Raw genomic sequence first — 15,540 nt, forward strand, 5'->3', positions numbered from 1 at the left:
CCCATTAACAGTGGAAACTTAATCACGCGTGATAAGATGGGGAATTTGAATATTTTTGTTGCGATTATTGGATGATTTACATAGAGGTATTTGGAGAGAAATGGATGAAGTAAAAGTTGTCCTCGTCCTCGAATTTCCTTGCTATTAAAATTTGGCAGTTTGTCTTCTGGTACTCTTAAAAGGAGTAATGAAAGATAACTGCAAAGGAATGCAATGGAATGCAAAGAAGAAGAAAGTTGAAAACCATTACATCACTTTATTCTGTCCTCTGACTTGACTTCTATTCACACACAAACAACTCTTCCTCTATGTATGTCAATGTGTGTGTGTGTGTGTGTGTGTGTGTGTGTGTGTGTGTGTGTGTGTGTGTGTGTGTGTGTGTGTGTGTGTGTGTGTGTGTGTGTGTGTGTGTGCAGGTGTGCGCGTGTGGGTGGCTGTGTGGGTGTGTGTACGTGTGGGTGGGTGGGTGGGTGTGGGTGGGTTTGTGTGTGTGCATGTGTGCGCGTGTGTGCGTGTGTGCCCATATGTGCTATCTCTAAGGCAACGCTGAGGGAATGTGACACCAAGGAGGAAGAGAGAGCACAAATTAATAACTACACTGACAAACACAGAACCCTATAATAACCCTTGGCTAATCTGACTAACGGCTGGTTGTCATGGTAACCATCAAGGCTGCTGGAATGAGTCTCTCACCTGTAGGTGATGCGTATGTGCGTGCATGTGCCGGCCTACATTTCTCACCTGTAAGTGATGTGTGTTCGCTGCCACTTCTGCCCCGTCAGTGCGTACCTCCGCTTCCGCGACCTTGAAATGCCCTTTAGTTTGTCTGGATTTCCACACCTCGGCCTCTTCATCCAACTAAGAACAAAGGAAGTAGTGGAGGTCGAAGAAGAGAACAATGGAGGGAAGAGGAGGACAACAGTTTGGGTTTGGCGGATTCCAGGAGAACGCTAATTGCCCCAATACTTAGTGCCAACTGTAAAGTTTGGTGGAGGAGGAATAATGGTCTGGGGTTGTTTTGCATGATTCGGGCTAGGCCCGTTAGTTCCAGTGAAGGGAAATCTTAACACTACAGTATACAATGACATTCTAGACAATTCTGTGCTTCCAACTTTTGGGGAAGGCCCTTTCCTGTTTCAGCATGACAATGTCCCCATGCACAAAGCGAGGTCCATACAGAAATGGTTTGTCGAGATCGTTGTGAAAGAACTTGCCTGGCCTGCACAGAGCCCTGAGCTCAACCCCATCGAAAACCTTTGGGATGAATTGGAACGCCCACGGCGAGCCAGGTCTTATCGCCCAACATCAGTGCCCGACCTCACTAATGCTCTTGTGGCTGAATGGAAGCAAGTCCCCTAGTGGAAATACTTCCCGTAAGAGTGGAGGCTATTATAGCAACAAAGGGGGGACCAACTCCATATTAATGCCCATGATTTTGGAATGAGACGTTCGACGAGCAAGTGACCACATACTTTTAGTCATGTAGTGAACCTACAGGATGTTTGACTGGTTATATCTGATGCCACATCAAGAACTACTCTGAACTAGAATACCAAACACACGGTCTTACATACTGCAGTGAAGTGGACAATGGGACTAGTACTTCCCACTATAATATACACTGAGTGTACAAAACATTAGGAACACCTTCCTAATATTGAGTTGCACTCCCTTTTGCCCTCAGAACAGCCTGTATTCCTCGGAGCATGGACTCTACAAGTTGTTGAAAGCATTGTCCTATGGGTGGTGGACCATTCTTGATACATGCGGGAAACTGTTGAGCGTGAAAAACCCAGCAGCGTTGCAGTTCTTCACACACTCTAACCAGTGTGCCTGACACCTACTACCATACCCGTTCAAAGGCACTTAAACATTTTTCTTGCCGATTCACCTTCTGAATGGCACACATACACAATCCATGTCTCAATTGTCTCAAAGCATAAAAATCCTTCTTTAACCTGTCTCCTCCCCTTCATCTACACTGATTGAACTGGATTGAACAAGTTACATCAATAAGGGCTCATAACTTTCACCTGGATTCACTTGGTCAGTCTGTGTCATGAAAAGTTCCTAATGTTTTGTGCACTCGTTGTAGAGTTGCCTCTTACATCCCCTAATAATCCTACTAACACTGGCCTTAAACATCAACCCAAACTAAATACATCATCATAAGCCTTAAAACAGTAACTGCAAGACTGCACAGAGATGGTGTGACAAAAAAAGTTATTCAAGTATATATACAGTCAATCGGAAAGTATTCAGACCCCTTGACTTTTCTCACATTTTGTTGCGTTACAGCCTTAATTCTAAAATGTATGATTTTTTTTTTTTCCTGCATCAAAAAAAAAGGAAATATTACATTTACATAAGTATTCACACCCTTTATTCAGTACTTTGTTGAAGCACCTTTGGCAGCGATTACAGCCTTGAGTCTTCTTGGTTATGGTGCTACAAGCTTGGCACACCTGTATCCAGGCTATATCACATCCAGCCGTGATTGGGGAGTCCCATAGGGCGGCACACAATTGGCCCAGCGTTGGCCGGGTTTGGCCGGGGTAGGCCATCATTGTAAATAAGAATTTGTTCTTAACTGACTTGCCTAGTTAAATAAAGGTTCAATTTTAAAAAATAAACAATTACAATGTTGGTGAGTTTCTCCCATTCTTCTCTGCAGATCCTCTCAAGCTCTGTCAGGTTGGATGGGGAGTGTTGCTGCACAGATATTTTCATGTCTCTCCAGAGATGTATCGATCCGGTTCAAGTCCGGGCTCTGGCTGGGCCATTCAAGGACATTCAGAGACTTCTCCTGAAGCCACTCCTGCGTCGTCTTGGCTGTGTACTTAGGGTCATTGTCCTGTTGGAAGGTGAACCTTTAACCCAGTCTGAGGTCCTGAGCACTCTGGAGCAGGTTTTCATCAAGGATCTCTCTGTACTTTCCGTTCATCTTTCCCTCAAACCTGATTAGTCTCCCAGTCCCTACTGTTGAAAAACATCCCCACAGCATGATCTTGCCACCACCATGCTTCACCGTAGGGATGGTGCCAGGTTTCCTCCAGACGTGACACTTGGCATTCAGGCCAAAGAGTTCAATCTTGGTTTCATTAGACCAGAGAATCTTGTTTCTCATGGTGCCTCTTGACAAACTCCAAGCTGGCTGTCATGTGCCTTTTACTGAAGAGTGGCTTCCGTCTGGCCACTCTACCGTAAAGGCCTGATTGGTGGAGTGCTGCAGAGATGGTTGTCTGGAAGGCTCTCCCATCTTCACAGAGGAACTCTAGAACTCTGTCAGAGTGACCATTGGGTTCTTGGCCACCTCCCTGACCAAGGCCCTTCTCCACCGATTGCTCAGTTTGGCCGGGGGGCCAGCTCTAGGAAGAGTCTTGGTGGTTCAGACAGGGTCTGAATACTTATGTAAATAAGGTATTTCTGTTTTGTTTTTTTATATACATTTGCAAAAATGTTTAAAAAAAAATGTTTTCACCTTGTCATTTGTCGTGGAAATTCAAATCAATAATGAGGAGAGACAAGATCAATCACCAATCAGGATTTTACTTTATTCAAAAAGTATTAATAACATTGATTCATTTTTGCAATAATAAAGCTGGTCGACGAACCACCCTTAGATGATTCGTTGAGAGCCCAACGAGCGGATTTGAGCCACAGCATTTTATAACAAAGTACATCCTCCTGAATGTTCATGACAAACAACAGATGTGTGAAATGGGTTAGGATTTGTTAGGATTTTATATGAAATAAATTAATAATTCACAGCAGACATTATCTGCTGTATAGACTGTTCTCATTGTGTGAAAACCAGGGTCTGACCCCCAAAACAAGGTTCCTCTCATAATTATCCATACCCGAGCCATCTCCACCCTGGGACCTCCCAGAACACAAACACTAACTCATGCTATGGGATGCTTTCTTTAGATTTTATCACCAAATGCATCGTAAATCCACTGTCAGCATTAAGCCCCCGATGCCCAACTCAGAAGAACACACACAGATGACAGTGTTCTAAGAACCTATTCCATAAAACAACACTTTGATGCAATAACAGCATAATAACATAATCTTGTAATTTCGCTCTCACACATTATGGGGTATTATGTGTAGATTGCTGAGGAAAATGTTTTCTTATATCAATTTTAGAATAAGGCTGTAATGTAACAAAACGTGGAAAAAGTCAAGGGGTCTGAATACTTTCCGAAAGCACCGTATATTGCTTCTGGGAGCGAAACAAATATTATAGTACAAAACAAAGTAAATATATGACCATAAAAACGTGACATCGAGTTGACTGAAATGGTTCTTTCCATTCTGAGAAAAAGTGGTGAGACTGTGTTGGCCAGGTTAGAGCTTCAATGACTGATCTAGTTACATTCAAACCCATGTAACACATATGGAATACTGTGCTCAGAGATAATATGTAAAAGATAGAGCCTCACCTTAGTGTGATATCACTTCATCAATTTAAGCAAGAAAGAGAAGAATGAAAAGTGTTATGATCTCAATGGGCTGCTAGTTAGAGATGCTGGAGCTAATAAGTCCATGTAGGCTACATACATTTATCATTGGTGATAATTACGTTTTTGTGTTCCTATTTTCACTGATACATCAGTGCCATTCTGTGTTTGTGTGTGTGTGTGTGTGTGTGTTTGTGTGTTGTGTGTGTGTGTGTGTGTGTGTGTGTGTGTGTGTGTGTGTGTGTGTGTGTGTGTGTGCGTCTGCGTGCGTGCGTGTAAGTGTGCGTGTATCTACTCACTATGTGGTCCTCTCATCCAGTGTCCCTGTGACATTGAGGCCGTAGACGCGCTGCATTGCTGCTATGGCTTGCTGCATGGTCTGGGCTGAGCGCAGGACAGCCATTCTGGGGTCTGTGTGGGGCAGGTAGCCGTACTTCTGTAGCCATCCCTACAGGAGAGAGCGAGAGAGAGAGGAGAGAGGGAGAGAGAGAGAGTCATGACAAATGCTGCTATTACTTTGTTGTTCCGTGAGTTATAAATGACAGCGTGAAACGGACGCAGGTCTGTCCTTGTTCATAACGTCTCGAGTGTGAGTCAAACTGATCGTACAGTCCAGGTTCATAACTCTCGGGATGGAAGTGTAGCCTGTAAGCCACGTCCTACGGGCTACAGTATACCTCCATGCCTTCCAGAGTTACAGGAACACTCAGGGCTGTCTATCACCACCACCGCTCAAAGCTTCCACCCCACACACAGTGACACTGACAGAGAAAATGCCTAGTTCAGGTTCAGATCTTCTGCATATTAGGATGGACCGAAGTCCAGTATTCAAGGCTGAACATTGTAACCCACATGGCTATGCCCAGTTACCCGAATCAGTTCCCAATAACATTCACTAGGTGTTTCTACCTCTAACCACCACTGGTCAAAGCTGCCACCCACACAGAGTGACACTGCCACCACTGCACTCCTGAGTAAAGCAGAGATTCAGTGTCGTCCAGGGGTCATTGTCAGACCCAATCCCCCGTTTACCGTAGCCAAGAGCCATGAGTTGGCGGCTAGGCAGGCAGCCACGCTCCACCACAGCTGTCCACACTGCCAACCAACTGCTGCCGCCGCGCAATCGCCATCATTACCTAGCCTATGAGACGCTCCCGCTAATCCTTCATCTATCTCTCCCTCATCCCTCCCTCTATCCCTGTATCTCCATCGCTTGCTCTCCGCTGCTCACTGAGCCAAATGCCTTGTTGTTGTTTGTCCATCTTTCCACCATCCCTCAATCAGATGTAGCCAATTGTTTGTTTGTTTGCTTGTTTGTTTTGTCTGTGTGCAGCTAAGGCCCAGGTTCTGGTTCACAGCACAAAGGAATGAATGAGGATCCGATGCCAGAACGTGGCATTTAACAGTGTCATTTGACTTGAGGGATGAGAGAGAATAGCCTACAGTAGACTAGGCCTATACAGATAATATGACAGAAGCAATTAATATGGTACAATATATTCAACCCGATCTATCCTATTACGCAACTTGGATCACATCTTAATCTGCACAACCATAAACCCACCCAGTTGCGTAGGTAATTTATATGATACTAGTATATACAGTATACTACATATATATTTACAGATGTATGATAACAAATATTACAGACGGTGTCAGCTCATGAGCTGACTGAGCGGAAGGGCGCTGGACCATCTCGTTCAAAACAATGCCAACAGCATCCGATGTTGTTTTTGTGATTGTAAAAATAAAAAGAATAGAACGCATAATAATTTCGATGTTCCGCGCGTCTTGAAACATCCATCCGAATCAGATACATTTGCCATGCCATCCACCATACTTCAGTGATGATGTAGCAGACAAATAACAACCCTCGTCTACAGTTAATGTTGTTTTTCGCGCAAAGCGCTGCCACCCGAGCAGAGGAGAGTGCACAGTAATTTATGATGAGCAGCGGCGAAGCACTAGCAGGCCAGTTATCTTACCTCAACGCTGAACTGATGATGCTCTTCTCTGGACACAGCGCATACAATCCACAGCAAGAAATGCAAGCAGAACGCTGCTGCGGAAAAACAATCCAATGGTTTTCTTTTAGATGAGGATACTAAGGTCATAATGACCCGTTTTTCCCAAGTGGGTTATTAGATAAAACCGCCCGTCGTGTGATTAGGTTCGTGCGTCAAATTAAGAAAACCATCCGGTGAGCTGTCAAAGCCAAATTCGGAGACGCGCATAAAAGGACGGCCGCGGTGGTTTTGCCAAGGGGATAAACCCAGATGCCATGTATTATTTTCTCAAGTCAAGCTGTGATAGAATTAGGCATGTTAGATCCACCGCCTCCGTCGCTGTTATTTACATCGCTGGTTTGGTTTATCCAGCGGCATCGATGGCCATGTACAGTAATCATACCTCCAGAGTCTACGCCTGCGCTTTGATGTTTCCAGCAGCGCAACACACCCCAGAAGGCGTAAAGACCAGCGTCATGTAATGTTTGCCTGGCTACCCAAACTCCTTGCTTCCAAACGCAACGTGATGTACGCCCACGGCGGTTTTATAGTTTATCGCATGCTATTTTACACATTTTGCCAAAATGTCGCCGTTTTAGAGGGATCCTTGAAAGACAGGACAATCTAAACTTTTTCCCCCCAAAATATGTATCTTAATATTAACACAATGTTAATCCCTGAGCCAATTTCCTGCTATTCTACACATTTTTCCACGAGTCTGGGAGAAAATGTTGCAGTTTTAAAACAAATTACCTGTCATTTAAAAAGAATATCATGGTTTATGACGTGCTATATGCTATCTGGTGGACCCGAACTCCGGGTGGACCCCAACCTACATTTTATTTGATATATTTCGTTTTTAGGGAGGGTTGGGGGTTGCAGCGGGGGTAAACTAGTTTCTTCTCCCCAGTGAATATAGAGCAGAGGAAGAATTCCTTTTCAGTCGTCAGGCAAATGTAATGTACCCTGGTATGAAATATGTATACTGGGAATTAGAAATAGCCCGAGACAGATGGAGCAATCATCCTTCAATATGCACTGATATCATTCAAGTACAGACTATTACACGGTTATAACAATGTAATGTAATACAGGGTATATTAACAGTTTTAATCATATGGCCTATTCCCTGATGAGATACATACAAAGATACACATATGATATTCAGCGAAGACAAGCATTTTAATATCAATAACCATTCAGTTAGATAAGCCTATCCCAACACCACTCTTGGAAATACTCCATTAGCAGGTTCATGGTGATTGGTGAATGAATGCATGGAGACAAGAAACCTCATCTGGGTACCAATGTCAGGAATCTGCACGAGACAGAGATACTGTACTTGAACCACAAGCTGGCAGTGTTGTGTTGAGAAACAGGGTCCCTACTACTACTTCAATGGGGTCAAGATGGATCGGAATTAAATAATGATATGGTGTACGCTACACCCTACTCAATGGATATGAAAGATTAAAGAGACATTGTTTCATTTGTTGGATAGAATACGCCTCTGTCTCTCAGTGTCTTGCTCTTGATAGCAGACCTAGGGTGCACTGCAGTGTAGGAGGGAGTCAGGGGGAGCCAAAAATGAGGCTATTTTAAACTGTCACACTCCATGGAATATCGCCACAGATCTGTCTCACCTTTTCATGATGATTGATTACTCAGTGCATTCGGAAAGTATTCAGACCCCTTGACTCTTCCCCACATTTTGTAACGTTACGTTTGGTGGTTACAGCCTTTTTCTAAAAATCAATTTAATATATTTTTCCCCTTATCAATCTACGCACAATACCCCATAATGATGAAGCGAAAACGTTTTTTTTTAAATTGTAGCAATACCTTATTTACATAAGTATTCAGACCCTTTGCTATGAGACCTGAAATTGAACTCTGGTGCATCGATCATCTTGAGATGTTTCTACAACTTGATTGGAGTCCACCTGTGGTAAATTTGATTGGACATGATTTGGAAATGCACACACCTGTCTATATAAGATCCCGCAGTTGACAGCACATGTCAGAGCAAAAACCAAGCCATGAGGTTGAAGGAATTTTCCGTAGAGCTCCGAGACAGGATTGTGTCGAGGCACAGATCTGGGGAAGGGTACCAAAACATTTCTGCAGCATTGAAGGTCCCCAAGAACACAGTGGCCTCCATCATTCTTTAATGGAAGAAGTTTGGAACCACCAAGACTCTTCCTAGAGCGCGCCACCCGGCCAAACTGAGCAATCGAGGGGAGAACCAAAATTGAACTATTTGGCCTGAATGCCAAGCATCACGTCTGGAGGAAACCTGGCACCCGCAGCATCATGCTGTGGGACTGGGAGACTAGTCAGGACCTTCCAAAAGGAAACCGACCCTAAGCACACAGCCAAGACAATGCAGGAGTGGCTTCGGGGCAAGTCTCTGAATGCCTTGAGTGGCCCAGCCAGAGCCCGGACTTGAACCCGATCGAACATCTCTGGAGAGACCTGAAAAAAGCTGTGCAGCAACACTCCCCATCCAACCTGACAGAGCATGAGAGGATCTGCAGTGAAGAATGGGAGAAACTCCCCAAATACAGGTGTCCCAAGCTTGTAGATTCAAGGCTGTGTTCACTGCCAAAGGTGCTTCAACAAAGTACTGAGTAAAGGGTCTGAATACTTATGTAAATGTGATATTAAATTCCTTATTTTTTGCAAAAAAATCTAAAACCTGTTTTTGCTTTGTCATTATGGGCTATTGTTCGTAGATTGATGTGGGGGAAAAAACTATTGAATACATTTTAGATGACGGCTGTAACGTAACAAAATGTGGGAAAAGTCACTGTATGTACTGTACAATGAACACTCTGATACTGTACTTTCCTTAAGGGTTGAAATAGGACAAGATGACTAGTCTACCACTTGTGGAAAGATTCCTTTTGGATTAAAGTAACCATGTTCATTCATATACTCTGCGTGTTTACTGTATAAGCCAATGGGATGCTATGGAGACCACATGCTCTGACAAGCACTGTACTTCCCCGGGGAGATCATTGGGAAACGGTAAACCATCACCAATGAGACAAGTCCTGTTTCACTGTGTCAGTACAAAAATGTGTGTGCGTTTCTTTGTTTTTCTGTACACATAGCAGACTATATGGGGACAGCCAGGACTGAAATAATTGTTTTTTTGTCACATCAGTCTGCCCTTGAACAAGGCAGTTAACCCCCAACAACAACTGATGATATCGATTAAGACAGCCCCCCACATGTCTCTAATTCAAATTGTTTTGGTGAAATGCAGAATACACATGTCGTTTGAATGCATTCAGTTGTTTGTACCCTCTTCCCCTTTCAGTCGTTATCACATTATGTTGGAGCAGGGGAGAACGACTGTCCCCTCTCATTGAGGATTTCAGTTCAAGGCTGACTGGAGTACTGCAGGCAATGTTTTTAGAAAACAGAAGACCACATTATAGTCAATCAAAGTATGGCGATCTTTGTGGTCAATATCCGTGAATATTTAAAAAAGAAAAATCGAACACAATAATAGTACCAATACGTGCTTCTGTTTCACCAGATGTATGTCCTTGAACCGATTGTTTTAGTATCGCACACAGAATAAGTTATAAAGATCATTTAGTGGCTACAGCAGTCTGCAGTATCCCAGTCGACTTTCAACTTGAGTTACTCAGTGAGAGGGGGCAGCACTGACCTTGCCTGCAACATCACTTCCTAGTAGCTCAAACTGCGCCTGCAATGTTTCCATAAACTCCTCCATGAAGCAAGATGGTGACACAGTAAAATGACATTTTCTGATCTTCAAATGATTTTTAGCATGTGGATGTGTTGCAACTAGTTTGCCGTCTTAGAAAAGATTAAGGTAACACTTGACACCCAGTGTAATAACACATTATGACACTGTCATTACCATATCATAATGTCTTAACAGCTGACATAACTTTCATAATGTGGTCATAACACTGTCTTGACACATATATTTAGACCTGTTGTGACATATTGTACTATTTTATGGCTGGTTATGACACCTTCATAAGAGTGTCAAAACCCACGAAACCTACCACACAAGGCAGCACATTCCATTACGCCATAGCCTACTTGTCAATATTATGTTCATGTTACATAACATTTTCAGAAATTTACCATATTCAATTATCATTGTAATTGTAATTGCGCACAAGTTGATGTCAGACATGCATCTACCCCAATGCTCTGTTGCTGATGACCGGGATGAATGCAGGAGCAGATTTCAGGAGCAGGACAAGACACCCTCTTTTTAACGGATGACTGACATAAGGGCATGTACTTGATAGGCCTATCTGGCTTACATGATTATGATGTTCATAATGCTTCTTGACAATGTCATAAAGTGTATTTTCGTAGTCCAAATAAAGTGACACAGGATGGTCCTAATGCTTCATGACAGTGTCATAAAGTGCATTTTCTGAAAGATATTTTAAATAGGATGAGAGAAAAAAAATATGACTGTAATGAATTCATTATGACAACAACAAAGCAAACTTTCAAATGAAAGGAAACTTCTTGGCAGGGATTTTTAATTTTTTTAAATAAATGTTGGTTTTGACACTCTTATGTAGGTGTCATAAACAGCCATAAAATAACACAACAGGTGTAGATAGATGGGTCATGACAGTGTTATGACTATATTATGACATGGTTATGACTGTGTGTCAGGTAAATTGTTACCAAAATGGGCATGTCTGTCTCGGTGTTTGCAAAAATAAGTAAGAAGAAAATATGTGTGCATTGTGCAAGTGTGTGCACCAATTAGTAAGGAACTCCCCACACCTGGTTGTCTTGGGCTTAATTGAAAGGGAAAAAACAAAACCTGCAGACACTAGGCCCTCCATGGAATGAGTTTGGCCCTCCATGGAATGAATGACACTAGGCCCTCCATGGAATGAGTTTGACACACCTGCTGTAAGCAGTCTATGGACAAGGTATGACAGCAATCCATGCTTTGGTTTAGTTTCCTTGGCACTATTTCCACATGCTAACGTTTTAGCATTTGTGCCACAAATCCAGTTCATGTCATGGGACCGATATTATAATTTTTCATGCATCATGTTCAAAATATGTAGAAGTGGCTTTGTTGGGTTTCACAATCACTTTAAGATACTTTCGGATGATTTGGGCATGATGCGCGAAAAATGCTAATATCGGTCCCATGGCTTGAATGGGATTTGTGCCACATGCTAAAACCCACAAATGTACCACAATTCATAAACTTAATCTCCCCTGGTAAAAAAGCATCTACACAATATTTCTACTAGCCTAACATTTGGTTTGCAACAGTTGCTGTTTGTCTAAACCTTGCTGCCTGCCTCCAACCTGTGCAACAACGTTGCTGTTTATTTTTTGAAATCACCAACGTGACGAGACTGACAGCTTCTCTGAGCCAGGCAAATTAATTTCTCCGTAATTTTGCAACTTCAAGCTTTTTTGTGTCTCGGGTTCTATTTTTAAGAAAAACATGTATTGTGATTTTTATTTGACATATATTAAGTAAACACAAAAATAACCTAAAATGTTTTTTTTCTTCAGCTTTCAATATGTTTTGCCCTGTTTTAGCAATGTCTCACACCCAGACTTGTTACATTCTGCTATGTATTACACTTTATATTTAATGCACCTGGTTAGGAAATGTCACACTCTGACCATGATTTGCGTTGTTTGTTTCTACGTTTTGTTTGGTCAGGGTGTGATAGGAGTGGGCATTCTATGTTGTATGTCTAGTTTGTCTATTTCTATGTGTTTTGGCCTGATATGGTTCTCAATCAGTGGCAGGTGTTTGTCGTTGTCTCTGATTGGGAACCATATTTAGGTAGTCTGTTTTGTATTGTGGTTCGTGGGTTATTGTCTATGTGATGTTGCATGTTTGCGCTCAGTATTGATAACGGTCACGTTCGTCTTGTTATTTTGTTTGTTTGTTTGTTTGTTTAGTGTACTTCGTGTTTTTTCGTCTATCATTAAAAGGATGTATTCACATCACTCTGCGCTTTGGTCTACTCACTACGACGATCGTGACAGAAAAATAATATTGTTTTGCTATATATATTTTTTATGCACTAAATATATTATTTTCTAAGAAATACAGTTGTCTCACAGTATTGCGCCATTACCATCACATCACTGAACAAAGTAATCAATAATTTTCAATATCAAGTCACACAAGAACTGGGAAGTGGAGAACATGGCTATGACAGTGTTTGAAATTATATCTCAATCTCCAAGAATGTATAAAAATATAGCATTATTTTTATTCTGCGTCATTACTGCAATGGCTATAACTCGTCTGGATTGTCCTCTATTTGAAAAAATAAACCTCATTCTGTTGTGGTTGGAGTTTATCAAATGATAGCTGATCCTATTAATGAAGTAAACCTTATGGCCTGGCAGTTAAATCCCAAAACGAGCAAATTGTCATTACCAACACTGTCATTACCATCACGAAGTAGAACAAAATGTAGAACATTTGCATAAAAAAAGGGTATACCCCTGCTCAATACTGCTTATTACTTAATCTTTCACCGTCTTTATAACAATCACTCATATTTTCAATATACTTTTACACCAAGCTATTTTTAACAAGTAATGCATTTTACCGTTACTCTAGTCATAATCTTGGTTACCCAGAAGTAATATTCTCAAAAAAGTTGTCACTTCCCGTTCTTGAGAGATTGCCCTAGTCATTACCGCCACACAGTAATTACCACCACAATCTACACATATTTGTTAATTAAGAAAGAATATAAGTACACATTAAATATCATACTCCTGTCTTCTTCAGCTGTAAAGCACCTACTTGTTCTCAATATAGCTACTTAGAAATTCTAAATACATAACAATTTCAACACGTAATTGCATATTTATGCAATAAGGAATAAAAATGATTATTTATAAATGTGGTAGTACCAAATCCTACAGACAGATAAAGCCAAAAATCCCAAACCTCATTGTGTTTGTTATTCAATTTGAAACAAAAATGTAATGTTTATGATGTGAAAGTAATGACACCCGCACAAGATGTATTGGGGACATTTTTTATTCAATAAAATGGTCACAGCCAATACCAGTTTATTATTCCTGATAAAATGAGAAAAGTATTTATGTTGATGAAAGTATTTTTCAAGAAACATTTTTTCCAAAATAGGACATGCCGTAGTATATCCATCGTAGTTAATGGATATATGCAAAGAAATGGCAATAGAAACAAAGGTTTAACAAAGGAAAATGCAGATTTGCTGCAGTTTGCTGTCATTTCAGCTGCTTGATGTGATTGTGTTAGCTAGCCTCCATGGCAACCTTATTTACTTAATCAGTCCATGCCAATAGAATAGATGACCAGCCCATTTTGGCTAACAACTTCAGAATCTCAGCACTAACAACTGTCTTTTTCCCGGACCATATTGAATGGTGGAAGGATGGAATAAAATAAATGTACTCATTCAAATAATGTTTTTAGTGAAAACATGTCGTTAATCTTTTTTTAATACGTTGGCAACAGTTTTATAAAAGCAATAAGGCATGAGAACCCAGGAATGATTGTGAATAACAACCTACGGGCTGTTTCCCGGCCCTTAGCTTCGCGTAGGGCCTAAGAACAGCCCTTAGTCAGGAGTTATTCAGACAATAAATCCCAGGTTCTCGTGCCTTATTGCTTCAAGGTTTACAACACTTCTGAAAACAAGAGAACAGCATGGCATTTCAGATCTGCATTTACACAAGAAAAGGAAATGACATGTTTTGGTCCATGAGGATGTTGACCCAAATATAAATGAATGGCCATATTAAAAACATGTTGTTGTGACACACCCTGCTAATCAACCTGTCCCCATAACTCCCCTTTAACCCTGTATCAGAGCACGCACCAGCCATGACTATCTGGTACTCTCCACTGCTCTCTCCCTCCCTCGGGCTGTTTGTGTAGACCCTAACCTACTCAGAGCCCCAGCCCCATACCACAGCTGTCAGCCAAGCAGAAACTCTAAACAAACACAACATAATGACCAGCTAGCCTACTGGGGATTCCTCTGAAAAGGGAGAGTGGTGGCTGAATGAAGGTAGTGGTTGGTCATCCCTCCTTTCGTTCCCTCATCACCTTTCAATTTAGCCCCTCTTAGTGTATTTAAGACCTGTTCCTCAGGGAAAGACCTATTGTAGGAGAAAACACGCTCTTCACACAAAGAAGGAAAATATTGGTAGGAAGCAGGTGTATAGTCTACTCACAGTTGACCGAAGAAGGTGTTAGGAGCATCTATAGTAACTAAAAGAAAAGAAACCCAACTATGATGGCTACATGTCCATCATTATTCAACAACAACTGGACAAAGCGGTCAAACCAATTAAGTGGTTAATTGAAGCAGAGAGATGGGGGATGCTCCCGTGACTGTGGTGTGAGGGAGGTGCCCTCCAGGTCTCAGGGCTCTGCTCTGGTTTGATCTGCATGAGAGGCACCAGCTGGACCAGGGTCCTCTCATTTAACTAAGTTATTAATTGAACGTAGGAAGAAGAAAAAACTTGAAACCAAATGATACACAGAGAGACCCCTCCCCAATACTCCTCAGAGAGAGAAGTATCTTGGAGGTGGGTGGAGACAGGCACACAGAGGAGGAGGGGGAGGTACTGTACAGTACTGTAAACACCATATGGCATATCATATAGGAGGATCCTGTGTCAGTTTGAGGCTATATACCATCTGCCAGAGAGACCCATCACTCCATTAGAGGTGCTGTTATGGCTTTGGATTGGTATATCAGCATTTTATAAGAAGATGGCAGTTCTTGTTCCTACCTATAGGCTTTGTTGCTCCAGCAGTTTTTAGTTCTGGTCAACAGACTTGGCCCCCTTTCAGAACTGTAGGATAACACTAAAATGTGGAGAACACACACATCAGACTTGAAATGTTGAAAGGGATAACTGAATCCTATTGTCAATGGTAGCCTGGAAATGGTTTGTTCACATCATTCAGTCTGCATTAACCAGGCTATGTCAACGGTTCAGTGATATAAGAAAGCTCCAGGCACTGTGAACAAACAGCCTAACACCAATTAATTAAG

At 41.8% G+C, this 15,540-nt stretch overlaps 1 protein-coding gene across 1 annotated transcript in view; it reads right to left on the minus strand.

Annotated features, from left to right (window-relative positions):
* Positions 1-6,876, minus strand: part of LOC115102927 (matrix metalloproteinase-16-like) — a 67,727-nt gene extending 60,851 nt beyond the window's left edge. The window contains exons 1-4 of the mRNA XM_029623378.2: positions 6,452-6,876; positions 4,766-4,914; positions 4,449-4,463; positions 742-858 (exon numbers count right to left, since the gene is read on the minus strand). Coding sequence (XP_029479238.1) covers positions 742-858; positions 4,449-4,463; positions 4,766-4,914; positions 6,452-6,580 — 410 coding nt within the window. The 5' untranslated portion in view covers positions 6,581-6,876. The remainder of the gene's footprint in view (positions 1-741; positions 859-4,448; positions 4,464-4,765; positions 4,915-6,451) is intronic.
* Positions 6,877-15,540: the final 8,664 nt, after the last annotated feature.

This window comes from Oncorhynchus nerka, linkage group LG20, assembly GCF_034236695.1.
Source record: "Oncorhynchus nerka isolate Pitt River linkage group LG20, Oner_Uvic_2.0, whole genome shotgun sequence".
Classification (NCBI taxonomy): Eukaryota; Metazoa; Chordata; class Actinopteri; order Salmoniformes; family Salmonidae; genus Oncorhynchus; species Oncorhynchus nerka.